This window comes from Bipolaris sorokiniana (assembly GCF_000338995.1).
Source record: "Bipolaris sorokiniana ND90Pr unplaced genomic scaffold COCSAscaffold_4, whole genome shotgun sequence".
NCBI classification, from domain to species: Eukaryota; Fungi; Ascomycota; class Dothideomycetes; order Pleosporales; family Pleosporaceae; genus Bipolaris; species Bipolaris sorokiniana.
In genome coordinates this window covers 315,372-335,431 of record NW_006911898.1, presented here as the reverse complement: position 1 = coordinate 335,431, position 20,060 = coordinate 315,372, and the positions used below count along the sequence as shown (strand labels likewise).

The window sequence follows — 20,060 nt, the reverse complement described above, 5'->3', positions numbered from 1 at the left end:
TGTGTGATTCCAATCCCTACAACCCTTCACACCCTACCCTCCCCCGTACCATCCACATGCCTCCTCGGCACATGATTATCCCTCGCATCCCACACGCTCCAAAATACCATCTTATACGCCACCACCGCAAAGAATCCCCCAATACACGCACCGCACGCCACATCAACAGGATGATGCCATCCATCTCTCAGTTTGGACAACGAGAGCGCAACAGCAACCCACAGCGGAGTTGAAAAAATGATGAGTTTCCAGTGCGGAACCGCGTCAAAGTATTGACCGGAAAGAGTTTTAAAGCTGCCTTTAGGATCGTGAAGGGCTTCCTTGGTAACTGTGCTCTGGCGTTTGGTATTAATTCGAGACCGCCCAAGCGTCTTGTAATGTGCGCTGAGCCAAAGCGCGAGAAACACGAAGCCGGCGAATGCGGAGGAGGCGTGGCTGGCTGGAAAGCTTTTTTGCGCTTCATTGAGGGAGAATTTGTCGGTGTTAGTGCAGACCTGGTCGACTGTGCTGTATTGTATGCGAGACCGCGTGGGCGGAGCTGACGCGGTAGTAGGTTCAGGAAGGTAGGTTGCTGGTCTGCATATCTCATAAAAATTGGGTCGGAGGCCGCCGATTAGGATTTTGATGATGCAGGAGAATAAGGTGGAGGTTGAGAGAGCGTAGCTGAGTCTTGTGAACTGTATTTTGGGATTCGATTGTCAGCCGAGATGGAACTTTCTTCAATGTTTGGAATTGTTCTAGGAGCAGGGAGCTGGAAAATACCTACCGATGCGTCCCAATTGCAGTAGTCTCTGAGCACCCACAGATTCATGACTAGCATGATGCTGCTAGGCACCAAAAACGAGATGGCTGCCATCATGATGGTGTTGATGTACTCTTCTCGTAGTGGCTGTGAGTATTTTAGGCCAATGGGATGGGTCTCTACGCCCTCGAAGTAAGGAAAGTAGTGAGGGATTAAGGGTGGACACAATCTCCAGAGAAGAATTGATATGATGACGCAAAGGGTTTCTGTGAGTATATTCAGCCAGCTGTCACGGCAGATTTGGCGGAACGAGGGGGTGTTGTAGTAGCCTGGCCTTAGCCAGTGGTGCTTTCCGGGGGTAAGCATGATGAACTTTTGGACGTCTTTGAGAAGAAATTGAGGATTTTTGAAAGGTAGGTGAGAGTTCTTGAGACGTAAAGGGATATTGGAAAGGGAAGTGTTCTCTTTTCAAATTTTCGGACCCTGTTGAAGAACTAATGATGCAACCACCCTGCGAGACCCTTTTCACAAAGCAAACAGGTAAGGACATTGTCCTAGTGTAAAAGCGGAAGGAGAGGCAGGCTGACGATATGGCGGATTTGTAGGCATCGGTGTGCTGCGCTGCGCTGCTGTCTTATCGCAACTGTAGTTCGCTGTTCTACTCCTTTCGTCGCAACTATAATTTAGCTATTGTACCTAATAGTGATATGCCTAATAGGCATATACCTATCAAGAGGTGTATATATTCTTAGTTGTATTACTAAATAATTTTTCAAGGTTTAAGAGTAGAGTCTTGCTAACGTAAATGCTTACTTAAATTCTTTTACTTTAACTGCAAGGTTAATTGCTTAATACCCGATTCCGGCAGGTTAGGGTGTGGCCTGCTATTCTTTTCTAAGATAATTGATCTGATACGCTATAACTATAGCAAACAGAGATAAAATATCAAGTTAAGTCTTAAAAGCGGAGGATTCTAGTGTGTTCGTATTCCATTGGCGAACAAATTTGGTGGAAAATTTTGCGAAGAAGATGTTGCTGTTCGGGTACCACGGGAAGGAATACAGAGTGGCTAGGGCCAGATCATAAGTGTGATACAAGAGGTGGAATGAATGAAAGGGAGGTTCCATTGAACTAGTAGTTCGCATCCAACGCATGTCCTAGCAACATTCTCACTCATGCACACGCTCAATTGTATCCCATCACATACTTGTGGTTTCCACATTGTTTTTCACGCCCTCTAAACGCCAATAATTCATGTTTTACGCTGCCCGACAAACCTGTATTCAGGTAACAACAAAATAAACATGGTTCCCACATATCCGCTTACCAGGTCGTAGAGACCTGGGGATACTCCCTCTTGCTGATCTTGAGGTCGTCGTAGATGGAATCATCACCTGATAATCGGTTAGCACCTGCATTGTCAAACATCTAACAGAGAACTTACCATGAAGATGCTCGACGCGAAGCTCGTCTTCATGCTCGAGCTTCTCAATCTCCTCGAGCGGAGTTTCTTTATCGTGCTTCTGGTCCTTCGTGGTAGGCTTGACGCCCGACTCCAGTTTCTCGCCAATGAGCAGGATCTGACAATACTCATAGTCAAGATACTTCGGCTTTGCTTCAACCCAAGCTAGTCCACGGAACTCTTCGATGAATCTGTTCCATGATTAGTATGTAATGATTTCGCGAAATCAAGCACACTCACTCTTGAGGGAAACCGGGTTTTTGAGGGAGCTGGGCCTGGGCAGGTCCGCTCCGCTCAGGGTTCTTGACGCTGATGATGAAGCTGCCCTGATCCTTGATACCCAGATCATCCTGTACCTCACCAAGCTCTGAGGGAATAGTAGTAGAATAGACAAGATGACATGTACGGTCCTCAGTACGTGTGATTGCGTACACACCCTCAGCCACTGGAGCAATGGGTTCAACACGCCGAGTGCCCTGTGTCTTTGTATTGTACTCTTCCGCGCTGAAGAAGTCATCCTTCAGCTCCTTTATAGTCACGTTTGCTTTTTCCACAAAAGCCATGAAACGATCATTGTGCGACTTTGGGAAAACCTTCTTCGGAAGCGCGAACAGACGATTGTTGTTGTCATCCGCAAGCGAGCCATCACCGAGTTTGGCACCTACTGGCATGGGCCGCAGGACGAAGAATGTGCGCTGTAGATCGCCCACGCTTTCAGATTCTTCAATGCCGACACGGTTGCGAGTGAAAAAGTAGATGACGCCTTTTTCAAGTATGTTCGACGGAACCTGCTTTTCACGCTGGGATGATTTCTCGATCGCGCCCTCTCCATTGGTGTCTGATTCTTTTGTAGTATTGCGCGAATCATTTTCTTCTTCGTCCCGTGTCGTTGTATGCGCTTTTGATTCAGTGTTGGGATCGTTGCCACCCTGTCTCTCCGCACCAGACGGCTTTGCATCGTCGCCGTTGGACAACGCCTGCTCATCACTGGCGTCAAAAAGGTCCTCGTCGACCTTTTCCTCAAATTTGTCTGTTTGTTTCACATTCTCGCCGTCGTCTGAAGCGTCTTTCATCTCCTCGTCTTTTTCTTGGCCTGATCCCATCGTCTCCTCGATAGTGGTCTGCTTCTTCGCTGCTTTAGTTTCGCGCTTGGGAGACGGCTCGATATCATGCTTCCTTTTGGTGCCAGCTGCGACATCACTGCTTTTCGTTGGGCTTGACATGTTACTGGTATTATGTGTAGAAGAATGTGTTGCAATCAAATGTGCTGATATTGGGTCGATTGAGTAAAATGTAGAGAATCAGTTAGTAAGAAGTTAAACGGCGAAGAATGAGAAGGAAATAAGAGTACGGACAGATGATTGCGCTGGAAGTTTGTGGCAGTCGCGTCGCGTGTGTAGTGACGTCAATGGCAGTATTTGGCACATCAACGCGTCAGAAAGGCACGTGCAGCAATAACCGCCAGAACAAAGTTGCGATCAATCATCGTGGTCGTCATAAGAATGAAACGTGCGAATACGAATGCGATTGCCTACAGCAAGCATGGCCTGTAGCGCCTCTGATGAAGCACGAAAACACACACAACAACCTATTTATTTTACACGGACTGTCGACCAGAGGCAGTGCTTTTCTCAACCACGCTTTTCAAGAAAATCTTTAATACCCTCTGCTATGCCCTCCGGAGTTGGCTTTTCTGCGCATACATCGGGGATAAAACCAAATTGCTGAATGAGGAAGTCGCGAGTAGTCGGGCCGATGGTGGCTATGAGTATGTCCCTCTGTCCGGTGGACGCTTTTGCTCTACCCGTCTCAGCATCCAAAAGATACAGGCTCTCGAGCATCGCCTGGCATCCGCTTGGGGAAAATACAACAATCCATTGACGTCTGAAACCCCTATCGATGTTGTCTTTCCAAATGGCCGAAAAGTTCTCCTTGAAAGATTGCATCTCTCCGGTCTCGTATATAACCAATTCGTCTACTTTTGCCCTGGCGTTCGGCTCCAGCTCCACCGACTGGAGCGTTTTTGGTATTATATCCCTTCTCTTATCTCCCACCATGAACAGAACAGGTGGGTTGGGAGTATCTGGATACATGGCGTTATAATGCTGCAGGATAAAGCCAGCTAGGGCTTCACCGTTGCCAGTTTCTTCACCTAGGATTGGGCATTTAAGTCCTAACGCTCGCAGTCCGCGCGCGGTAGCCGGGCCTACGACATAGAGTGGCAGGCTCTCTGGAAGCAAGTCGTCAACTTTATAAGTTCCTTGGCTACGAATTTCTTGGATAACCTCGGTGAACGCCTCAACGGCCCGCTGTGAGGTAAATATCAGGGCGCCGTATGTCGCGAGGCCTTTTTGCGACTTTGGCACCAAGCCTCGGCTGGTAACATGCTCACGCACCTCGCGCAGGGCGTCTCGCTTGAACCTGTGCTCCAGCACCGGCACAAAAACAGGGGCGTAGCGGCCATCGTCGAGGCCAAGGAACAGCTCTTCGTACGTGTCCGTGGGGGCCGACTTCGTTTTGAGCAATAAGATGGGGACACTGCCCCGCGATTTTTCCGCCATCCCGTAGTTTGGTGGGTGAGGTTCGAGGCCCCCGGTGAATGTTCGATGGATGGAGAATGCGGCACTAGCCCATCCGCTAAAATTCGGGAAAAGTTGCCAACATTCCGTGGTTCATTCGAGACCCTCGATTTTAATAGTTGTCCTCCCCACCGCTCTTACTGTCCACCCTCACCCTTTGGTGGTCAACGCAACTCGCGCAGACTCTCCTCTACCGTCGCATTCCATCAGTCAACTCGTCAACCCAATTGACTGCATAGCAGACATGGCCGACGTTGCAACTCCCCCCGCCGCCCAGAAGGCCACTGCCAATGGCTCTGCCCCGCAAGGCAAGCAGCAGATCGTCAAACCGGACAAGCCTGACGAGGAGAAGTACAAGGAGGAACTTGCCAAACTTGAGAAGGAGCACGCTGCGGCTCAGGAGAAGCTGGTAAGTAGATCGAGTATTGATGGGCCGTCGAGTACCTGCATCACATGCAGATATAAGGGTCTGACAACCGGTACTGACCATCGCTAGAACGCCTGCAAGGCTAAGCTCGACAACGCAAAGCCGAACAACAAGGACTCGCCCAATGCCAAACGCCAGCAGGAGCTCAAGACCGAGCTCAACGCCATCCGCCAGACACAGCAAGGGAACAAGTCCGGCCGCAATGCCATTTTCGAGAAGATCAAGAAGCTCGACGACCAGCTTAAGCAGCAGTTGGCCGAGCTCAAGACCGCAAAGGGCAAGTCGAACTACAAATCTGTTGAGGAGGTTGACCAGGAAATCGCACGTCTGCAGAAGCAAGTCGACGGTGGCATGATGAAGCTGGTAGATGAGAAGAAGGCCCTCGCCGAGATCAGCGCCCTTAACAAGGCCCGCAAGAACTTTTCCGGCTTCGATGCTCAGCAGAAGAAGATTGAAGATATCAAGGCCCAGATCGCTGAGCAGAAGAAGCTCCTGGACGACCCCGAGAACAAGGCCCTCAGCGACAAGTACACTAAGCTCCAGACTGAGCTGGATGCCCTCAAGGCCGAGCAAGACGAGGCCTTCAAGAACCTGCGAACGCTTCGTGAGCAGACAGACAAGGCTCGCGCTGAGCAGCAAGAGAAGTACCAGGCACGAAAAGACCTCAAGGATGCATACTTCCAGCAGCTCCGCGCATACAAGACGTACGAGTCCGAGGCTCGCAAGATTCGCTTTGAGAAGAGGCGTCAAGAGCAACTCCAATATGTTGCAAGCAAGCGCAAGGAGGCTGCCAGCAAGCGTCTCGAAGAGGCCAGCACGCCTGCTTACGGCGACGAGATCATTGCTGCCGAAGGCTTGATCCGTCACTTCGACCCATCCGCTCTCCCACCCAAGGAGACCACTGCAGCAAGCAAGTTTGCTGCTTCCGCTCAACGCACTGTCGACGAGTCTGGCTTGAAGGGCACTCGCATCTCCAAGAAGGATACCGAGGAAGAGAGCTACTTTGTCGGCACTGGCGGAAAGAAGGGCAAGAAGGGCAAGAAAGGCGGTGCCAGCTCTGCTCCCGCCAAGTTCAACCTCAACATTGGTATCATTGAGGAATTGGCCAAAGTTGGCGTTGAGGCTCCCTCGAGCCAAGAAGACATCCCTGCCACTGTCGAGAAGCTCAAGGCCAAGCTCGCGCACTGGAAAGAAGACCAAGACCGCAAGACCAAGGAGGTAAATCTGCCTGCGAGTTACATTGCTGTCACAGAGCTAACATAGAACACAGAACATTGCCAAGGCACAAAAGGAAATTGAGCGTCTTGAAGCAGAAGAGGCGGAGGAAGAGGCTAGCGGTAGCACTGACGCTGCGCGCAAGCCTGCCCAGAAGAACCAGGCGGTCAACGGCAATGCATCTGCAGAGGCTGAACTGACCCAAGAGAAGGATGCCACCGCTGATGCTGCCGAAGACCTCAAGAAGGCGTCGCTCGAGGACAAGGAGGCCGCCGCTGACGCATAGAGCACACAAAGTGCCGCCTGTCATGAGGGATCTGGTCCCTCCAAAAAAAGGGTGACATATCCAGGGCATCTGTATAGTCTGGGATCTAGCCCGATTCTTTCTTTTTAGCTTGTGGTCGGGACATTCTCCGCTGTTGTTTATGGGATACCAGCATGGCATTGGACGGGGTCACGGCGTGGGGTACGGTACTTTCCTTCTAGACGCACGGCAGATCTAGATGGTCAATACCACTATCTGATATTCTTAAGCCCACGCTAAATGATGCGGCTCGCAGTTGGCTGGACTGATCGCCGGTGTGATGTTCAAGCCCACGTTCCTTTTTAGCTTACCGCTCCTGTCGTACCTGAACTATTACTAAGAGACATGACGCAACCACTGATCCTTTAGGTAAGCCCAGCATTGTTTCGCAAAAGCAGATCCGGTTAACTGTCTAATTGTTTCCTCCCCACCTAGCAGCGGGGTGGGCAAACGCGACGGGACTATGTGACGTCATCACAGCGTTGTCACTACATAGTCGTGCCCTCTCGTGGACCTCTCCTGCACCACACCATCTGCTCCCAATAGTCCTCTACTCAGGTATGATTGCATCTCGCTTTCTTCATCGTTGTGCTGCACCAGCTGCACGAAGATTACCACGAATGTTGTGTTTACAGAAGCTGACGCCTTCCTCGCAGCTACCCAAATCACTTACCTCGCAACGCGTCTTCTCCAACACTACCATCAACATGTCTGGCTTCAGTAACGCGGATACCGGCTCTAAGACCGCCGACCCCTACACTCAGAAGAACCTCGAGGAACCTTCTCTGAAGGAGAAGGTTGAGGATCTGTTCAGCTTCGTCGACAAGACCAAGTTCTGCCTCTTGACCACGCAGGTTGCGGACAGCGATCTTTTGGCTTCGAGAGCAATGGCACTTGCTGCCAAGGTAAGCAACAAGTAGTATCTATTGATATAGCACCGCTAACGAATGCACAGGAGGGACACGGCTTCGATCTCCTCTTCCACACCAACACTGAGTCTGGCAAGACGGACGACCTGAAAGAACACGCGTCGGTCAACATTGGCTTCATCAACAACTCCGGAGAATGGGCGTCCATCTCTGGCCATGCATCCATTGAGACTGATCGCGAGATTGTCCGCAAGCACTATTCACCAGCGCTCAAGGCCTGGATCGGCGACCTCGGCGACGGCAAGCACGACGGCGGTCCAGAAGACCCGCGCATTGGCATCATCCGCGTCAAGGCTAGCACTGCTCAATACGCCATATCCAAGAGGACCCAAGTCGGCGGGCTTATTGAGCTAGCAAAGGGTATCGCGAGCGGCGAGTCACCAAACGTGAACAAGCTGAGGCAGATATCCGAGGCGGAGATCCAGCAGTACAGATCTCAATAGATGTGGTGAAAGTTTAGTGGATTGATACTTCTATGGTCTATGTAATTACAAAAATACCTCGATAAGCTTACGATCGATATAATGAATTCAGAGTTACGGCCACAGACTTGGTTGCGATGGTGCCATAAGTGTCAAAGTGATGCAATGACGAATGTGACGTCATATCAACGCGTCTTCACATGGAAAAGCACGCCAAAGGTTGCGCAATGCACATAAAGCAACCGCCTACCGACGAGCACACAATGCACGCATATACTCGGCGCACCGATCGACAACATGGAAGACCCAGGTTTGTTCAAATTCCCAGGTCTACAGCTCTTGCTGACGTGAAATCACCAGTCAAGGAAATTCCGGCGGTGATCCATCTCCTTACACAATCACCGCCCTCTCTACAACGCGCAACGATTGAGAAGTATTTCACGCCAGACGCTGCTTTCTCACATCCGTTCTGTCGAACATGGAGCGGGCTAAATTCTCGATGGCTGGTCGATGCGACCTACCGTTGGTACAAGATCATGAGCCCGAGAATTGATCTGACAGTGCAGAGTGTCGGTATGTTGCGTCGCGTTATCCATACGGTTTATACGGAACCAGGCACTAATTCCCATTGGTAGCATTTGACGAAGCGAACCTGACGCTCTATGTGACAATCTTCCAAATATTTCGCATCTGGGCAGTGCCCTTTTATTACGCGCCGATCCGTCTGACCACGGTTCTCACCCTGCGCCATTCGCCTTCGACGGGCAAATACCTGATTGAGAAACAAGACGATCTTTACCAAGTAGATCAATGGATACGCTTCATCGCACCCGGGGGCTGGATGCTGATCTGGATTTGGCAAGCCTGGGCTACGCTGTTTTGCGTGCTAGGTACATGGCTGTTATGGCCAGTAACATGGGTCGAGGAGAACTGGGGTTGGGGCGAGGGCATAGGTATGGAGAGTAATAGGGAGATGAGAAAGGCTGGAAAGAAGGGTGAGATTAGGAGCGATGGGCTGACCAAGGACGAAGTGCTGCAGATGACAACATTGAGAGGCAAGGTTCTTGGGTGATTGGTGGAAGTAGCTAAATTATTGCAATCTCGACTGACCGGTTGATATCACTCTATTCACGGTATTTCGATATGTCTCGTTCCGGTATTCTCGCTGTCTCGGGTACTAAGCGACCACCACCGATGTATGACCAAAATGAACCCCGATATTTTCAGATTGAGAATTCGCATCACGAATGGAGCATGACAGGCTAGTGGAACGGAGCTGTCCGGCTACCTCGTTTGTATGCTAGCCATCCGTTGCTTCTAATTTGCGCCACATCAAGCCACAGCGAGCCATTGTGTGTAGTGTACTTGCAAGGATAGATGAGCTGATAAGAATAGAGCAGCTTATTATGGCGAGTATAATAATGAAACAGACCCCAGCTTCGGACACAGCTGCCTCGGCATGTACGTAGCTGAACATCTCAGGTCACGAAGTTGAAACAAAGCAAAAGTGGATGCATAACTTCCATGTCATCAGATCTGCTCGCCTTGGAGATGCGAGACTTTGGGCGTAATCATGAGGGTTTGAGACGTGGAGCCAAGCAAGGACAGGGATCCCCAGCTCGGAAACGGAGCAGCTGTGCGGCTTGGCTATCCACTGGCAGCGGTAGAACCATACTGTTCGTGTGCGAGTCCCGGTGTTTGTTGACGTGGCCTTGAGGGGCTTGTTGCATGCCCTTAGGTTACCAGAAAAAAGATGGCAGAAACACTGATGACTGGTCCGCTGGGCTGAACGGGTACATCATCAGAATGCGCGTCGATCGATTTAGCAGAAGGGAGGAAGCGCAGTTGAAGACACGGCTTCGGGCAATAGGCCCACGTGGTGGGGACAAGTCGCTTGACGGTCTCTATCCACCACTATTGGGCAGCACCGCGCACTTCCGATCCACACCGGAAAGACGTCCTGCTTGCTCTGCATGTGCAAGGCGGTGACTGTCCGGCTCAAATATTTTTCATAGTGGCCTCGTCCAGCCTGGAGTACGCTCTCCTCGTCTTCTACATACCACAAACCGCCATGGTTATGGCGCACACCAGCTGCAACGAGCCACCGGCGTCGAACCGTACCACTATAGAGACCGTTTGCTTAGTTTACCAGTCTCAGTTCCCTCCGTCACACGACATGTACTACTGATCCCTCCAGCATGCAAGGAGTCGCATACTGCTCTGCTGTCCACTGTGCCATCCCCTCTTCGGCAGGTCTTTGCACACAAGGCCATTGTCAAAAATATCAGATACATTACCACGAGCGCGGCCTTAGCTGACGGCAGCTGACTCTCGCAAGCACTACATAGCATGGTGCGTTGATAACGAAACAATACCCTCTCGAGCCGACTCTCTGATGGCCGTTGAGACTGACCTGAATTGTGCTGTCTTGTAGTCGGACCGGGCCTCACCATCTGAGGGCGCTCAGTCCCCTTCACGGCATCGCAACCCTACCACAGACGATCCCCAATATCACTACGATAGTCTCCAAGAAAAAGAAGTCGGTGTGGCTGCTAGTGGACCCCACATTCGACGCAGGCCATCCCGGACCACTTCGGGCACCAAAGGCTCCCCGCCCTCTTCCTCCCTGTCTTACAGCGAGGAGCAAAACGAAGACGACAAGAAGAACAAAGCAGCCCGCACCACTCTCAAGAAGCTTTTAAGACGCGACTCACATCAGGGTGAACTGTCACCTGTGCCGCGCAGTGGGCAAGAAGAGTTGGACGAAGAGGGAAGTACCGTGGGATATATACCCAGACTCGGCCAAATACGAGAGAAAAAGACCACTATGCAATCAAGACGTCGAGGGAGTTCCATTGTCAGCTCTACAGGTCAGCCCAGAGCGCTTCGTCGGCGACACACAGAAGACAGTGCTGCGGGTCGCTCACGCGTACAACGTAAACATAACTCTCTCCACCGCCACGGTGGGAAGCTCGCCGAACTATCCGAACCATCGTCGGCCTCGAGCGTGTCACAGCAATCGAGCGCTTCAAGTGGAAGTAACTCAACGGTGACGCAGAAATCCCGGGAGGACGACGGCTACCCATACCGATACGAGATGGCTACGGAGAGGCAAAGTCCTACCAGTTCCATAATGAGTGCCGCTGAATCGGATGTCTTCAAGTATCTCCAGCCAGATAATGACACTGAGAATTCCACGCCTGCATACCTGCAGGGCTTCGTTCCGTCGATCAGTGTTCCTTCCTTTTTGCCCTCCCCGCCTCTGAATGACTCCAACTCGAGCGATAAGCGCCCATCCGCAGCAGGAACAGATCCCAATGGATCAGATATTAGCTCACAAACATTAGCACAAAATTCCAGTCCAATGGTATCTCAGCTACCTCATCAAGAGTTTCGCAAGTTCAAAAAGCCGCTGTATGCTAGCAGCTTTGTGCATGGGCCTAGGGATGAAGACGAAGAGACGGTCGCTCAGAGCGGAGAGAGTGAAGGCAGTTGCACAGAAAGTGAAGGAGAGGCCCAACCCAGCAGTGAGTTGTCTAAAAAATCTAAAAAGATTACAAATAAGGTTTCTCTACCCCGGGCGCCATCTACATCATCCCGCGGTAGCGACCTTCATGCCAGACGTCTAAAGCAACAGGAGCGAGAGCTAGCCAATCACATATTGAAGAACCCCAAACCACAAAAGGGATTCCAATTCAATGGAGGAACACCCGGTCAGATCTATCCACCTACGCCCATGTACAGTCCGCAGGTATACTCTGGCGCATCTCCATCAGTTATAAGTAATGGTGCAGCAAACTCACCACAGGCCTGGTCACCTATGCACACATTTCCAGCTCCACTGGCCATTGGCTATGCACCACACCAATCCCCAGAAGCCGTTCACGCATATCCACACAGCCTGGTCAAACAAATCCCACAGCCATTCTCACCTCATCCAGCCCAAGCGCAACCTTATCAGCAACATGGCCCGGCATCTACTCAGACCAAGCCGGCTCTAACAGGCTATGAGCTTCTGGCGAACGAACTTAGCGCACCCTCGCAAGGTGAGACAGCACGGGAAGTCAACCTCGTACCCGTGTACCGTAAGTTTGAGCACCTAAACCACCGGGTGTTATTGCACCTACAAGACGAGATGAGCGAACTCGAAGAAGAGCTCCGTACGCTGGACCGATGCATTGCGCAAATGTCGCCCAAGGATCCCTCAGGCCACGCGTATCCTGCGTCTCGACGAAATGACGCGCGGTACGGCGGCGAGTCACATTTCAAGAGAACCGAGCTGCTGGGTCGCATATTCCAGAAGCTGGAACAGTACAGTAAGTTGCAGTTGCATTTACAGGAATATGTGCATGTTACATCACAAAAATAAGCTTGCTACATTTTTAGCATGACAGAATGGATACATGAGAGACAAAAGAGAGAAAGATCGTCGCGAACAACTTATTTTTATACACACGAAAGAAGGGGTTCTATTAGGGCCATTGCTAACTTGAATCGCAGATAAAGCTCTATCCTCTTTCAGCGATATGTCGAGCAAGCTCCGTCCAGCCGGGGAAGACGATGTGGCGCGATACCGCGAGTGGATGAATGAGCACGAGCCGATTGATTATGCAGAGAGTCGGTTTCTGGAGCGCGCGTCTGACCTTGTCGCCGTGCCGCGCTTGGCGGCGGCTACTACTTCTACGACGGCGACAATGGCAGCAGCGGGCGAACAAGGGGCCGGGCATCATCAGTCAGCAGCCGTATGGTTCCCGTTTATATTGGCGGTGCCTCTGCTGGCGTTTACTATAGTGCCGAGCCTACTGGGGCGTCTGGTCGTTATCGTGCTTATCGTCGGTATGGAGCTCAAGATTGTCTCGTCGGCACCCGAGATACAGCGTTTCTTGTCGCTTCAGGAGTGGAAAGCTGCAGCATCGGTGTAAGTGGTTTTATCTCTCTCTTCCTTCCTTTTTTCCCTCCTCACAAAATCTATCGGAGTACCCTACGTACACGGCCCACGTACGGCGTGCAAATGATGTCGTCACATGTCGACATGGGGGGTAAACGGGCAAGGGCTACATGGACCCAAGGTTCGCGGAGAGTTTTTTTTTTTCGCCCAACGTCCGCACAAAACACAGCCTAGTGCCCGAAACCCAGTCTTGTCTGCCCTGCCCCCCTCGCTCGCAACCCCAAACCCAACGGGAGATTCCATGAGCGATAAAAGATGGGGTGGGTGTGTATATGCGCGCGCGCACGCGTGTGTGCGTACATGCGCCTTCAAAGTGGCAGAACCAAACCCGGAAAATGCGTCTTTGCCTATCTCTTTATCCGGTGGAAACAGTTCGCATACAACAATACGCGCAAGCGCGTGCGTTGCGCGCATACACACACTATATTCCCCCACGCCCACGGTTGTCCGAACCGTTCCCTGAGGGCGTTGCCGTGGGCCCCAAAAAAAGGGAAATAAAACAGGCGCCAAGAAAAAACAACATCAAGATCAAGTAAGGTTCAAAGGCTAACGCAAAAGGCACAAATACAGTTATTTCGGGCTGAATGTGCTCCTTGCGGCTGTGGTGCCTTAACACGCCTGACTCGCTGGCGCGCCTTTTTATGGGCGGATTGGTGGGTAAGTTGCCAAAAAGCGGAGTAGTAGTTTGGCGCAATGATCGCCCATAATCGTTTTTTTTCTCTCTCTCTCTCTCTTTCTCGCTCGCTTGCACTCTTTTGGCACTTGCAGCTTGCAGCTTGCCTGGGTGGCTTGGGTGGGGCGCACGGGCCCAGGTACAGGCTGTGAGCTGCAGAGTGCTGAGAACTACCACCCCCCTCGACGAGCTTTTTGGCACGCACTCACAACTTGGCTTTGTGCCTGTGCCCTTGCCCGTCCACCCACCCCTCCCCAGTCTGACCGAGGCAAGGCCAAGTGTGGAGTTGTTCCGATCACCGTTTGGGCTGGCACGTATTTTGTTTTGCGGTGGGCGTTCATGGCGTCATGGCTTGGGTTGTATGCGGGGGTTTTTTTCTCCAAAAATGTTGTTTGTTATGACCCTTATGATATTAATCTGTTTTTATTTCATTTTATTTTATTCCCGAGGGAGTTTTTTTTTTTGCGTAGTTGGTGGTTGATCATTATATACGCGTGTACTTGTATACATACTATTGTCGGCAGGACACGGCACGTATTTGGCTTGATAGCGCTTAGCAAAAAATGGAAGGCAGTGATTGGAGGTACCACAACGTCGCTTGGATTGGCTTTCGGGATCATTTTTTCCTTGAGTTTATCTCTAGACTGGATCCATGGTTCGCAAAAGGCTGTTTACTTACCCAGCACCGCGATGCCGAGCTATATACTACCTACTTTAAGTACAGTTGTATGCATGTTTTGATGGCGCGGCTCCGGCAATCGGGCAGGTTGGCAGACAATGCTTGAGACGGATGTATATATGTCGGCATGTACATACATGGATGGCGGCGACACTACTGTATGCAGTCGGCACGTAGTGGGTTTGGTAGCTTGTGCCGCTGGTCGCAATCAAGTGGCACAGTTGTATTGGTCGCGGTAGTGTGGTATGCGCTAGGCCATGACAGTCAGTCGGACGGCAACACTTGGTGTTCGTGTAAGACTTTTGTGGAGGAGGAGGAGGTGGTGGTGGTGGTGGTAGTAGTAGTGGCACGCGCGTTTCTTCTTGATGAGATGTTAAGATGTGCATCGGACCGAAAAGATTGAATCAAGATGCTGGGTCGATCGGTGACGGCATGGTTTATCATCAGGTGTCACGACAAAGGTTCGGTGTTTGTCGCGGATGTGGTCGGGACACAGAGGCGAGCTGAGCGGACAAGCAGGCAAGCAGGATGGTTTGGCGTCGGGTCATAGCGACGGGCCAGTAGGCTAACTGGTGTTGGCATTTGGGCGTGGGAGTGGGAGGACGCATGCAGCGGCAGCGTGTGCGACGACCCTTGGAAGACTGTCAGTCGGGACGTGGTAGCCACCTCCACAGATGGTGCCGCAGCATTGCCGTGGGCTGCACACCAAAACAGGGCGCGTGTGGGTAAGCATGTTTCTCAGTCGGGCAATGCCTCAGATAGATGCATGAACCTGGGGCCACGGACAGAGGGCGCGTGAGACGGATCAGCGGCAGCGGCAGTATGTACTTATTATAAGTAAGTGTTTAGGTAGGATTAGTGAGAGTGGTAGTCGGACAAAGTATGTATAGTAAGTACTAGGAGGTGCTGCTGCTGCTGCAACAATAAACGTCGGCGCAGAGCCCACTCGTTCCTTGACAGCTGACGGACAGAGGCCGAAAGTCAAAATGACGGGCGAGGATGTTGGAGGGGGGTGGGTGGGGGTGCAGTAGTGCAGTAGTTGGTGATGAGGGTGTGGTGTGGGCTTGTCGGCTTGCTAGTGCTGTTAGCCAGGAACGAGAGGCGTCGCTTGGAGAGGGCCTTGGCCGCTTTGGGCGCAGAGGGCCGGGGTTTAGGGGAAATTGAGCACAGGTGACCAGAGTTTCAGAATAGCCCTGTTATGTGCACAAGGGGGGCGTGCAGATGATGGATGCCCTGCCGCCATGGCCCCTTGTGAAGCTCTCCCTAGCTCCCAGACTTTGGCCTCAACAGTTGCTGCACCTGCGCACAAAGAGACCTCGCTCTCTTCTCGATCGCTGCATCCTTTCTCTATATCCACAAGCGCCACCCCTTTGGCCGGCCGTCCCACTTGCGCGTGCAGCAGCTGCGGCCTCGTGCATGCTCCCCACACGCCCTCGCCCTGGCCCACTTGTCATCACCCAGCCCATGCCGACTCGAGCGACTGAAACATCTGCTCCTTCCCGCCCATCCATCGCTCCTGCCCGCTATCCTTGACCTGCAAAAGCCGACCATCTTGTACACCCACTCCACCCACACACACACACTCACACACACACACGCTCACACACTCACACACCCCTCCCCCTCGACTCCCCACTCTGCACTCCACTCTGCACTCCACTCCACTCTCGCTATTCTCTTGTGTGTGTGGTGTGCGCGCGCGCTCTCACTCTCACTCTCTCTCTTGCTATTCCCTCCACTCTCCCTCTTTCTCACACACCCACACATACACACTCACGCACTCGCACACGCCACACGTCCCTGTCCACCCGTCGTCGGCCGCCTTTACCCCCTCGCTCTAGAGCATACTACGCCCAGGCCCAGCACCGCGCCGTCGCTCTTCTGGAATGTCGCAGCTGCACCTCTGTCCACCACTCACCGTCTGAGCTCCCCCGCACCATTTCGCGTCTCGGGCTCCCTCGCCCTTCCATTCGCCAGCCGTCCACCGCCGCTTTCCAACGCCCATCTCACGTAAACTAGTCCTCGCAGCCTGTTCCTCGCCGTCCTCCCTCCCTCCTCCGACAATTGTACCTTCGTCGCCCTTTGCTGCCACACCACTGCCTCCTAATTAATCGCCGAGCCCTGCTGCTGCCGACTCGCTGGACGGGCCCTCCCGCTGCAATTCCACCGCAGACGCCGGCCCACGGCCTTAGACCAGCGTGGCGCACAAACAAAACCTCCCCTTTACTCCCACGCTTTTGCTATTTCGCTAGCGCCGCAACACACACACCCTCCCTTTCTGGCCCTGACCGCACCCCAAACCCTCCTCTCCCAGGCGACGCTCAGCATGGCTGTCTCCATGCTACATGCCCCCTCGCGGGCATCAACGTCGTCGTCATCGTCCTTCATACCTGTCTCGCGCCAGAACACAATGTCGTCGCACGATGGCTCGCGCTCGGTGCGCCAATCCAAGCGCTACTCGGTCACGGCGCTGTACCTGTCCATGTCAGCAAAAGACAAGGAGCTGGAAATTGAGGATGACCTGGCTCGAGGTATGTCTGCCATGTTCAAGTCTTTCCATCTTTCCGTCTTAGTTCGCCGGCTAACTCGTAGCAGCACAGAAAGTATTGCGCGAATTAAAGGCAAAGATTTCGTCTCAGTCCAAGAAGAACTTTGTTCTGGAAAAGGATGTGCGATATCTTGACTCGCGGATAGCACTCCTTATCCAGAACCGCATGGCGTTGGAGGAGGTGCGTCTCCATGATTTTCCCTGTACATATGCTTGGTACTGACTATACGCGCAGCAAAACGAAGTCGCAGACCATCTCGCAGACGGCCTTGAACTCCAAGAAGGGTTTTTCCCAAATGACGAAAAGACACAAAAATATGGCAACCTGCTGTTTTTGCTCCAGTCCGAACCACGGCACATTGCGCACTTGTGTCGCCTCGTCTCCATGGCCGAGATTGATGCGCTACTGCAGACAGTCATGTTCACAATTTACGGAAATCAGTACGAGAGCCGAGAAGAGCATTTGCTCTTGACCATGTTTCAGGTACGTTGCGCAACATGACTCTGGCAGATCATAACTAACCATGCTATAGTCTGTCCTTACATACCAATTTGACAATACCCCGGACTATAGCTCGCTTCTGCGCGCAAACACCCCCGTCTCGCGCATGATGACCACGTACACCCGGAGAGGACCTGGTCAGAGCTACCTCAAGGTAGTCCTGCAGGACAGCATCAACTCGCTTATTGAGCTCAAGGATCTGGACCTGGAAATTAACCCCCTCAAGGTCTACGAGAAAATGGTCACCGAACACGAACTCCAAGGAACTCTGTCCCCAGACATGCCAAAGGGCGTCACAGCAGAGGAAGCTGCCGAGAACGAGACGGTGCAGAACATCATCCAACCTCGAGTAAACATGCTTATGGAGATTGCCAATAATTTCCTCACAACCATTATCAAAGGTCTCGAAGAGACGCCGTACGGCATCCGGTGGATTTGCAAACAGATTCGAAGTTTGTCGAGACGAAAGTATCCTGATGCCCAGGATCAGACGATCTGCACGCTCATTGGTGGCTTCTTTTTCCTGCGTTTTATTAACCCTGCTATTGTTACTCCTAGATCATACATGCTCATTGATGTTCTGCCAGCGGAGAACCCCAAGCGGACGCTTACGTACATTGCAAAGATGCTGCAGAATCTTGCAAACAAGCCATCGTACGCAAAGGAGCCGTACATGGTAAAATTGCAGCCTTTTATCCACCAAAACAAGGAGCGCATCAACAAGTTCTTGCTTGATCTGTGCGAAGTCCAAGACTTTTACGACACTCTGGAAATGGACAACTATGTTGCATTGTCCAAGAAGGATCTTGAACTTTCTATTACGCTCAATGAAGTATATGCAACACATTCACTCTTGGAGCGACATGCAGCAGAACTCGTAAGTTTGAGACGATTGTGGCAGCCACATGTTCACATGCTAATCATTCGCAGGCAAAAGAGGACAGCTCGCATTTGGGTGTGATTCTTCAAGAGCTGGGGCCGGCGCCTGCTCAGCTTCCGCGAAAGGAGAACCGAGCCATCAATCTTCCATTGTTCAGCAAGTGGGAGACGCCTCTTGATGACCTCACAGCTGCACTCGACATTACGCAAGAGGAGATTTTCTTCATGGAGGCCAAATCCACATTTGTCATGATTCTCCGTTCGCTGCCTGCAAACACATCAATCACGCGACGACCATTGAGACTGGACAAGATCGCCGAGGCGGCCGCCACGACAAAGAACGATTCAATCATGGTCAAGAAAGGCATCCGCAGCATGGAGCTATTGAGCCAGTTGCAAGAATCTGGTGTGATTGACAAGGAAGACGGATTTTCTCTGCTCCGAGACGAAGTCGAACAAGAGCTTGTCCACCTGGGTTCAATGAAGGACAAGGTGATCGAGGAGACGAGGAAGCTCGAAGAGGTTTTCCGCACCATCCGCGACCACAATGGCTTCCTGGTCAGCCAGCTTGACACGTACAAGTCATATCTCCACAACGTACGCAGTCAGTCTGAGGGCAAGACGAGGAAGCAGCAAAAGCATCAAGTCCTGGGCCCGTACAAGTTCACTCACCAGCAGCTTGAACGAGAGGGCGTGATTCAGAAGAGCAATGTTCCAGAGAATAGGAGAGCCAACATCTACTTCAACTTCACGAGCCCGCTGCCCGGTACGTTTGTCATCTCACTCCACTACAAGGGCCGCAACCGCGGTCTGCTGGAGCTGGATCTCAAGCTGGACGATCTGTTGGAGATGCAGAAAGATAATCAGGAGGACTTGGACTTGGAATACGTCCAGTTCAACGTGAGCAAGGTCCTGGTCCTCCTCAACAAGCGTTTCGCCCGAAAGAAGGGATGGTAGACTCGTCTTCTCCCCGGGCGACACATGTCACGAACCATGTACGATACCCCCGATTGCCACTACGTATTCCCCGCTGTTTGACGCCCCCCCCCAAACCACCCCATCCTTATGCTCTCCTTTTCGCCCTCGTCGGAGTACATTTCCCATGTCTACGAAACCATTGATCAGCATCTCGGCGCCGGAGTCCAGGAGTCGATTGTGCGCTTTTTGGAGGATACCCTCTGTGATGCCGACGCGTCGTGCCGTATCATCAACTTGGGCGGTTTTGATCAGCCACATTGTTGTGGAGGGTCGCTGTAGTCTTGTTTTGTTTTGTCATGTTTTTGAACGGGCGGCATTTGCAAGCAGCCTTGCGTGCGTGTTTCTTTTTTTTTCAGATTCCTACCTACACCTTCATAGTCTCTCGCTACTAATACGCATGTTGCACACGCTTCGTGGGATGGCTTCGAAGGGAGTCCGGGTACCCGAAAGGAATATTTTTTTCATGTTAGTAGTGTTCGTGGAACTTGAGTCCATGGTTTGGGTTTCGGCAGGACCGACTTCGATGGATTCTTTCTTGTTTTTATTTCATTTGTTTTTTAATTGCGCGAGCGATATCCAGATGTACGATATGAAATACCATGGTGTCAGGCCAGCGTAGTTTCCAATGCGCTGTTGTTTAATGCAATTGAGCTGCAAGGCTCTTGTTTGTTAGTCGAGATGACTGTCGTTGACACATGCATGCACGGGGTGACTCAGAGCCAACTAACTATTAGGTAGACATTGGCGTCGTCAAGCCGTCGGTCGATACAATG

General features: G+C 51.9%; 6 protein-coding genes across 6 annotated transcripts; 4 read left to right on the top strand and 2 right to left on the bottom strand.

Moving 5' to 3' along the window:
* Positions 1-26: 26 nt before the first annotated feature.
* COCSADRAFT_353235 (uncharacterized protein) lies at positions 27-1,108 on the bottom strand (the record flags this gene model as incomplete). Its single annotated transcript, XM_007699542.1, has 3 exons — positions 27-294; positions 361-677; positions 767-1,108. The coding sequence occupies 3 exons, from the start codon at positions 1,106-1,108 to the stop codon at positions 27-29; spliced, it is 927 nt and encodes a 308-aa protein (XP_007697732.1).
* Positions 1,109-1,856: 748 nt separating this feature from the next.
* On the bottom strand, positions 1,857-4,810 carry COCSADRAFT_197685 (uncharacterized protein). The gene is made up of 4 exons (XM_007699541.1): positions 3,841-4,810; positions 2,445-3,471; positions 2,187-2,395; positions 1,857-2,136 (listed from the first exon to the last, which is right to left on the bottom strand). Exons 1-4 carry the CDS (start codon positions 4,763-4,765, stop codon positions 2,066-2,068), a joined length of 2,232 nt encoding a protein of 743 aa, XP_007697731.1. The 5' UTR covers positions 4,766-4,810; the 3' UTR covers positions 1,857-2,065.
* A 78-nt stretch (positions 4,811-4,888) lies between these two features.
* COCSADRAFT_137509 (uncharacterized protein) lies at positions 4,889-7,098 on the top strand. Its single transcript, XM_007699540.1, has 3 exons — positions 4,889-5,192; positions 5,280-6,428; positions 6,481-7,098. The coding sequence occupies exons 1-3, from the start codon at positions 5,028-5,030 to the stop codon at positions 6,709-6,711; spliced, it is 1,545 nt and encodes a 514-aa protein (XP_007697730.1). The 5' UTR covers positions 4,889-5,027; the 3' UTR covers positions 6,712-7,098.
* On the top strand, positions 7,060-8,206 carry COCSADRAFT_34754 (uncharacterized protein). Its single transcript, XM_007699304.1, has 3 exons — positions 7,060-7,287; positions 7,386-7,634; positions 7,685-8,206. Exons 2-3 carry the CDS (start codon positions 7,437-7,439, stop codon positions 8,099-8,101), a joined length of 615 nt encoding a protein of 204 aa, XP_007697494.1. The 5' UTR covers positions 7,060-7,287; positions 7,386-7,436; the 3' UTR covers positions 8,102-8,206.
* A 137-nt stretch (positions 8,207-8,343) lies between these two features.
* On the top strand, positions 8,344-13,002 carry COCSADRAFT_84215 (uncharacterized protein; the record flags this gene model as incomplete). Its single annotated transcript, XM_007699539.1, has 5 exons — positions 8,344-8,653; positions 8,716-9,110; positions 10,515-11,009; positions 11,190-12,396; positions 12,581-13,002. 5 exons carry the CDS (start codon positions 8,344-8,346, stop codon positions 13,000-13,002), a joined length of 2,829 nt encoding a protein of 942 aa, XP_007697729.1.
* Positions 13,003-16,550: 3,548 nt separating this feature from the next.
* Positions 16,551-19,280, top strand: COCSADRAFT_295646 (uncharacterized protein). The gene is made up of 5 exons (XM_007699538.1): positions 16,551-16,911; positions 16,976-17,109; positions 17,164-17,412; positions 17,462-18,307; positions 18,361-19,280. Exons 1-5 carry the CDS (start codon positions 16,707-16,709, stop codon positions 19,264-19,266), a joined length of 2,340 nt encoding a protein of 779 aa, XP_007697728.1. The 5' UTR covers positions 16,551-16,706; the 3' UTR covers positions 19,267-19,280.
* Positions 19,281-20,060: the final 780 nt, after the last annotated feature.

Excerpts from the sequence above, each read along its gene's own strand:
- COCSADRAFT_197685 (XM_007699541.1), bottom strand. The coding sequence starts at position 4,765 with ATGGCGGAAAAATCGCGGGGCAGTGTCCCCATCTTATTGCTCAAAACG. Across the intron at positions 3,472-3,840 it reads AGATTTTCTTGAAAAGCGTG|CACATTTGATTGCAACACAT; the intron begins GTTGAGAAAAGC and ends ACCCAATATCAG. Across the intron at positions 2,137-2,186 it reads TCGCGTCGAGCATCTTCATG|GTGATGATTCCATCTACGAC; the intron begins GTAAGTTCTCTG and ends ACCGATTATCAG.
- COCSADRAFT_137509 (XM_007699540.1), top strand. The coding sequence starts at position 5,028 with ATGGCCGACGTTGCAACTCCCCCCGCCGCCCAGAAGGCCACTGCCAAT. Across the intron at positions 5,193-5,279 it reads CTGCGGCTCAGGAGAAGCTG|AACGCCTGCAAGGCTAAGCT; the intron begins GTAAGTAGATCG and ends GACCATCGCTAG. Across the intron at positions 6,429-6,480 it reads AAGACCGCAAGACCAAGGAG|AACATTGCCAAGGCACAAAA; the intron begins GTAAATCTGCCT and ends CATAGAACACAG.
- COCSADRAFT_34754 (XM_007699304.1), top strand. The coding sequence starts at position 7,437 with ATGTCTGGCTTCAGTAACGCGGATACCGGCTCTAAGACCGCCGACCCC. Across the intron at positions 7,635-7,684 it reads CAATGGCACTTGCTGCCAAG|GAGGGACACGGCTTCGATCT; the intron begins GTAAGCAACAAG and ends ACGAATGCACAG.
- COCSADRAFT_295646 (XM_007699538.1), top strand. The coding sequence starts at position 16,707 with ATGGCTGTCTCCATGCTACATGCCCCCTCGCGGGCATCAACGTCGTCG. Across the intron at positions 16,912-16,975 it reads TGAGGATGACCTGGCTCGAG|CACAGAAAGTATTGCGCGAA; the intron begins GTATGTCTGCCA and ends AACTCGTAGCAG. Across the intron at positions 17,110-17,163 it reads ACCGCATGGCGTTGGAGGAG|CAAAACGAAGTCGCAGACCA; the intron begins GTGCGTCTCCAT and ends CTATACGCGCAG.